This window comes from Ambystoma mexicanum, chromosome 3p (assembly GCF_040938575.1).
Source record: "Ambystoma mexicanum isolate Mex_15411 chromosome 3p, UKY_AmexF1_1, whole genome shotgun sequence".
Taxonomy (NCBI): domain Eukaryota; kingdom Metazoa; phylum Chordata; class Amphibia; order Caudata; family Ambystomatidae; genus Ambystoma; species Ambystoma mexicanum.
This window is the reverse complement of record NC_090925.1, coordinates 127,212,602-127,219,236: the sequence shown is the minus strand read 5'-3', so window position 1 is coordinate 127,219,236 and position 6,635 is coordinate 127,212,602. Positions and strand designations below refer to the sequence as shown.

General features: G+C 52.7%; 1 protein-coding gene across 1 annotated transcript; it reads right to left on the bottom strand.

Moving 5' to 3' along the window:
• Positions 1-5,583: 5,583 nt before the first annotated feature.
• LOC138579818 (uncharacterized) lies at positions 5,584-6,189 on the bottom strand. The gene has a single exon (XM_069650047.1). The coding sequence runs from the start codon at positions 6,187-6,189 to the stop codon at positions 5,584-5,586; it is 606 nt and encodes a 201-aa protein (XP_069506148.1).
• Between the last annotated feature and the right edge of the window lie 446 nt (positions 6,190-6,635).

The window sequence follows — 6,635 nt, the reverse complement described above, 5'->3', positions numbered from 1 at the left end:
TCTAATCAAGAAATTCTGGCGGCGATTGCGGACCTGAGAGCGGCCTGGGAGTCGAAATTAGAACTGGCTGTCTCCGAATTAAAAACGGCGTTGGACCGCAAGGTTGGGGAGGTCCAGGAGGATGTCAATCTGCTGAGACAAGACGTAAGGGTTCTGGCAGAACGCACAGAGTCCCTGGAAAAAGAAGTTGGCCCGAATACGGCGGACTGTGCCACCCACAAGGCAAAACTGCACGCTCTAATTCAAAGGGTGGGCAACTTGGAAAGTAGAGCGGAGGAGGCGGAAGGACGAGCCCGTCGCAACAATATCCGTATCGTGGGCCTACCGGAGGGGATGGAGGGCCGTGATCCTACTGATTTTGTCGAGACCATGTTGCTACAGGAGATCTCCGGAGGGGCCTTATCCCAAGGCTTCGCAGTGGAAAGAGCGCATAGAGCCCTTACGAGGAGGCCACCACCTGGGAACCCGCCTAGGCCCATTATTGCCAAAATTCTTAACTACCGCGACCGGGAAAGAATACTGGAACATTTTCGAAAAGGAGGTACGATCACGAGGGGAACAGCAAACATTACGGCGTATCCGGATTACACCTTAACTGTGCAGCGGAGCCGCATGAATTTTGGGACTGTGAAACGTAGGCTGAGGGAGGCGGGTTACAAATATATGTTGCTTTATCCTGCAAGACTAAAGGTTATACATGCGCAGAAAACTTTTTTTTTCGAGACCCCAGAAGACGCTATGGAGTGGCTCGACACACGGGGATGCCCCCAGGAATCGGAGGACCGGCCCAAAAAGGACTCGGAGGAGCTGCGGAAGGCGTAAAATGGCGTCGCAAGATGGCGCGACTCATGGGACTTGGGACTTGATTATAGTCGGTTCGAAGCCTTCGGTATGGAAGGTCAGTTGGTTGTACTGTTTGTCACGAACACTGGGATTATTACCAAACGGGAGCCCTATGGAGCGATACTCTTTCCCCACAATAGCTTTGGTTAGGTGGCCACTAGGGCGACCTCACCCTACTGGGCTCCGCGCACTAACCGGTGCTTGCGGAACTAGATGTGGGGATGCCTGAGCTCCGTGGTTGAAGCTGGGCAACAGTTGGGTTGTGTGGTGTTGGGGGGATGGCGGGTGAGGGAGGGGAGAGGGAGTTGGGGTTTGGTTGCGTGTGTAGTTAGTTGGGGTATGAGCTTATTCGCGGAGTGGCTGAAGTGGGACACCTTCTGTGTCATGCGTACTGCTGGTGGTTCCTGTAAACGGGGTGGGAAGACACATAATTGCCATGGGAGACCTTAAGATTGCCACCTGGAATGTTCGGGGGCTCAATAATTACCTGAAAAGGAATAAAGTCATGTTGTATCTTAAACGACAGAAGATCGACATAGCCCTGTTACAAGAAACACACCTGACCCAACATAAACTAGATCTGGTAAAGAAAAAATGGGGTGGCACAATGGTGGGCTCCCCGTACTCGGCCTATGCCAGGGGTGTGCTGATCTGGGTGGCCCTGCATGTCCCGCTCAGAATTTTACGAGAGGAGGTAGACATGGAGGGTAGACTGGTAATGCTAAGGGCACTGATAGAGAACAGAGGACTGAGTATTATTAACACATATGCCCCCAACCAGAATACTGCTGAATACTTCAGGACCTTATGTACGCGCCTGGGCCCATGCGCAGGGGAACCGATTATTTGGGGGGGGGACTTCAACTGTGTTCTTTACCCCAAGATAGATAGGTCCGACAGTAAAGTGGACAGGGCCACCCCGGCGGCTAGGGCTTTACGGGCACTATTAGATGATTTTGAACTGGAAGATGTCTGGAGATCGAAACACCCCACTGCCTTACAGTACTCTCATTACTCGGCCCCTCAACAGTTGCATACGAGACTAGACTATTTCTTTACCACGCCGGAAGTGGCGATAGCAGCTACTCAGGTCGAATATAGAGCGAAGGTCCTGTCGGACCACTCGCCCTTGGTGATGGCCTGGCAATATGGCCGCCCCAGAGGGCGGATACCAACATGGCGCCTTCGAGCGGAGGCGCTTAGAGACCCGGTCTTCAGAGAGGACATTAGAGAGACGATTGCACGATACTTTGAGGAGAACACGGGTAGTGTAGATTCGGCTTGCACACTTTGGGAGGCCTTTAAGGTGGTGTTGAGGGACGACGCTATTTCCAAATCAAAGGGCCTGCAAGGGGGGGTTCTAGCTGAGCTAGAGAAAGCGGAGAGAGAATTGGAGCGTGAATGTAACAGGGCGGGGGGTGACACGGACTCAGTACTTGAATTACAGCAACGATGCTCGGAGCTCTGGGGGCGGCTTTGTGACCTCAATTATAGGAAATACGTGGAGAGACAGCATGCAGGCGGTGACAAAACTGGTCGTCTTCTGGCATGGCTCTATAAGAGGGAAACCCCCGGGGCCCCGATCATGATGATAGAAAAGGAAAATGGGGAGGAGGCTCACACTCAAGAAGGGGTTAACGCGGCTTTCTTGGAGTATTATAAAGCGCTGTACGAGGACAGGGGGGAGGATAATCTGGATCAGATCAGAGACACATTAGAAGATATGGAATTGCCTAGAATTAGCGCGGAGGATAGAGAAGAGTTAGATGGTCCCATCACACTAGACGAACTGGAAGAGGTGGTGAAACGGCTGCCCACTTGTAAGACCCCGGGCACGGATGGACTCCCAAGTGAGTTCTATAAAACATACAGCGCAGAGTTGCTCCCCCCAATGCTGGAGATGCTCAATGAATCATTTGAGGAGGGCCAGTTGCCGGACACGCTCAGAGAGGCGCTAATCGTGCCGCTCCCCAAGCCTAACAAGCCGAGACAACACTGTGGGTCGTACAGGCCATTGTCGATGTTGAACCAGGACAGTAAGATCCTGACAGCGGTCCTGGCAGACAGGCTACTCAAGGTCATTAGCAGACTGATACACCCGGATCAGACAGGCTATGTTCCTGGTAGGAATATAACCCATAACCACAGGCGGCTCCACCGGGTGATCGAAGAAGGGAACAGAAGGGATGAGGAAATGGCGGTGATTTCCCTGGACGCAGTCAAGGCATTCGATTCGGTGAGGTGGCCGTGGCTGTTTGCGGTCCTGGAGGAATACGGGTTCGGGCCATGCTATATCAGATGGGCGAGGCTGCTGTATAGCCAGCCGACGGCTAGAGTGCGCACGGGATCGGTGATATCCGATAAGTGGCGCCTTGGCAGAGGTACTAGGCAGGGATGTCCCTGGTCCTCGATGTTATACATATTGGCCCTGGAACCCTTAGCGGTATATCTCAGACAGCAATATGACCTGGTGGGCATTGAGGTGGGAGGGGAGAGCCACTTGATATCCCTATATGCCGATGACTTGCTGCTGTACCTAAAATATCCGGAGGAGAACCTCCAGTATGTTTTGGAGGTCATGGTGAAGTATGCCGAATTGTCCGGCATAGCGGTTAATCCTGGCAAGTCGAAAATGTTCCCCCTAGGGTATTATACGAAAGTCCCCATGACACGCTTACCGGTGCTACCCGTGCCTTGGGCGACCAAGTCTTTCCGATACCTCGGAATTGACATATATCATGCTGTGGAAAATGAACATCTGCACAATACCGTGGTTGCTGTGGATAATATCCGTGCGTCTATGCGGTTTTGGGAAAGGCTGCCGCTAGCAATGATGGGGCGATGAGCGATGCTTAAAATGGTTGTCCTGCCTAGACTGTTGCATTTCTTTAACAACATACCATACTTAATCCCTAGGAGGTTCTTTGCCAAACTCGACAGTATGTGTAGAGACTTCCTGTGGCACGGCACTCGCAACCGAGTAGCACTGTGGAAGCTGCAAAACTTTCACGATAAAGGGGGGATCAAATTACCGCACTTCGAGGCCTATTATGTTGTGAGCCAACTGCAATATGTTACACAGTGGCTCTCTGATGAGGAATCTCCCGAGTCTAGGTTGGTTGGGACAGATTGCGCCCCGTTTTATTTGAAGGAGATTATCTGGGTCCCTAGACAGGATTTAAACGTTTGCCCTGGCATGCTGCTGCTTGGGTGGAGAATGTGGCGTAGAGCATGTCGGTTGCTGGATAGCCCGGACCCGTGTTCGCCACAAGTGCCATTGGTCGCCTTGACTGCGAGAGATAGCCAACTTAGGAAAACGATCAGAACCTACTGGGAATCGGTGGGGCTGGCCACGCTGGGGGATATGTGGCGAGACGGGGCCATCAAAGATTTTGCAGTTCTAAGAGAGGAGACTGGGCTACATGGGGGCCAATATGTCACATACCTTAGGTTGGTACAGATCATCCGGAAAACTTGGCCTGAGACGGTGTTAGCGGAGAAACCGGATGCCCTGATAGACACGATATATGATATATCAGAGGGTGGACACGAGATTTCCAGATTGTACGAGGTGGTGATGTCCCGGGTGGGAAAGGATCTGATGGATTTGAGACTGGACTGGGAAACGGAGGTGGGGACTCAGATGACAGATGGGATGTGGGAACGGGCCATGGGATATCATAAGAGAGTGTCCAGAAATGCTAGATTACAGCAAATTCAATTATACATCACGCACAGAGCGTACATGACCCCCAAAAGGATAGCTAAGTTTGCGAACACAGGCAGACAAGCGTGTCCGAAATGTAACGAGGAGGACGCGGACATGACGCACATGTTCTGGTCCTGTCCAGTAATCGAAGTCTTCTGGGGAGAAGTGTCACAGAAGCTGGCAGACAAAGGGGTCCCGATAAGCATTGACACGGCCTGGGCTTGCCTCCTAGGGGGTTTCCCCAGACCGAAGAACACCAGACATCTTGGGAAACGGAGAGACCTGGCGTACATACTCGCTAAGAGGAGGATAGCCATGAGCTGGAAGCAATGCCACAAACCCAGGATAGAGATATGGTGCAGGGATCTGCAAAAATGGGCGGAAGCCGAAACCATAGTCTGGCAGGAAGCATGCAGTAACTGCGGGGAGGAGGATGTTGGCAACCTAGTAGCCTGGAGGTTGTTAGTCACTGATCTGTTTGGTGTGAGAGGCGAACCTACAACTTCGGAGGAGGATAATGCCCGGCCACTCCGGGTCGATACAGAACTACATCGTTGAAAAGCTCTTGGGGGTTGGGGGGGAGTGCAGTGCTGTGTTTTCTTCATTGTCAATTATCCTATTGTACATGATGCTACAAGTTTGGTTTGTACTGTTTTCGTTAAAAATAAAATAAAAATATCTTTAAAAAAAAAACATTCTGAAGCACCTGGGGGCGGGGGGCATTTTGTCGTGCAAAGAGAGAGAAATGAACAGATGTAGTGAAAACCTTAGAACTGTTGTGTGCCTTGCACCTGGCATCGTGATGTCTGCTGGAGTCGAGCGCTGAGAAGTTGTGCAACTGCTGCTCTGTTAGTGTACACTGGGCGGAATCAGCTGCTGGAAAGGAGAGCCACTGGGAGGAACCTGGAAGGCACTGGGCAGAATCAGCTGCTGGAAAGGAGAGCCACTGGGAGGAACCTGGAAGGCACTGGGCGGAATCAGCTGCTGGAAAGGAGAGCCACTGGGAGGAACCTGGAAGGCACTGGGCGGAATCAGCTGCTGAAAAGGTGGAAAGGAGAGCCACTGGGAGGAACCTGGGAGGCACTGGGCGGAATCAGCCGCTGGAAAGGAGAGCCACTGGGAGGAACCTGGAAGGCACTGGGCGGAACCAGCCGCTGGAAAGGAGAGCCACTGGGAGGAACCTGGGAGGCACTGGGCGGAATCAGCCGCTGGAAAGGAGAGCCACTGGGAGGAACCTGGAAGGCACTGGGCGGAATCAGCCGCTGGAAAGGAGAGCCACTGGGAGGAACCTGGGAGGCACTGGGCGGAATCAGCCGCTGGAAAGGAGAGCCACTGGGAGGAACCTGGGAGGCACTGGGCGGAACCAGCCGCTGGAAAGGAGAGGCACTGGGAGGAACCTGGGAGGCACTGGGCGGAATCAGCCGCTGGAAAGGAGAGCCACTGGGAGGAACCTGGGAGGCACTGGGTGGAATCAGCTGCAGGAAAGGAGAGCCACTGGGAGGAACCTGGAAGGCACTGGGTGGAATCAGCTGCCAGAAAGGAGAGCCGCTGGGAGGAACCTGGGAGGCACTGGGCGGAATCAGCTGCCGGAAAGGAGAGCCACTGGGAGGAACCTGGGAGGCACTGGGCGGAACCATCCACTGGAAAAGGAGAGGCACCGATTGCAAAGGATGGCTCCCGAGTGCAAGATGGTGCGATAGTCTCCGAAAATAAAATGCAATTGTGCTTTCTTTAATGCAAGGTTCTACCTTTGAATAATTGTGCTGCTTTGGGCGAAAGCAGTGCCACCAGTTGCTCTTGGGTGACTTTGAACATTCTTGTGAATTGACGTTTTGATGAAGAACTAGTTGCAGGAGATCTCACGATGCTGTGCACAGGGTTCCACCTGGGTTAAGTAGGACTCCAAGAGCATATCTCAGAGGTCACTATCTTTATTAAAGGATCTTTTACAAGGTCACAATGCTTCCCTCCTGGACGCGCAGGTCATCAGGAGCCTTCCCTTTTCTCAGTGTCTCTTCAGCAGTGGGCATCTCTAGGCCGCCCCAGTTTCTGAATTAAGTGTCCAGGTTTGTGCAGTTCAGAA

Excerpts from the sequence above, each read along its gene's own strand:
- LOC138579818 (XM_069650047.1), bottom strand. The coding sequence starts at position 6,189 with ATGGTTCCGCCCAGTGCCTCCCAGGTTCCTCCCAGTGGCTCTCCTTTC.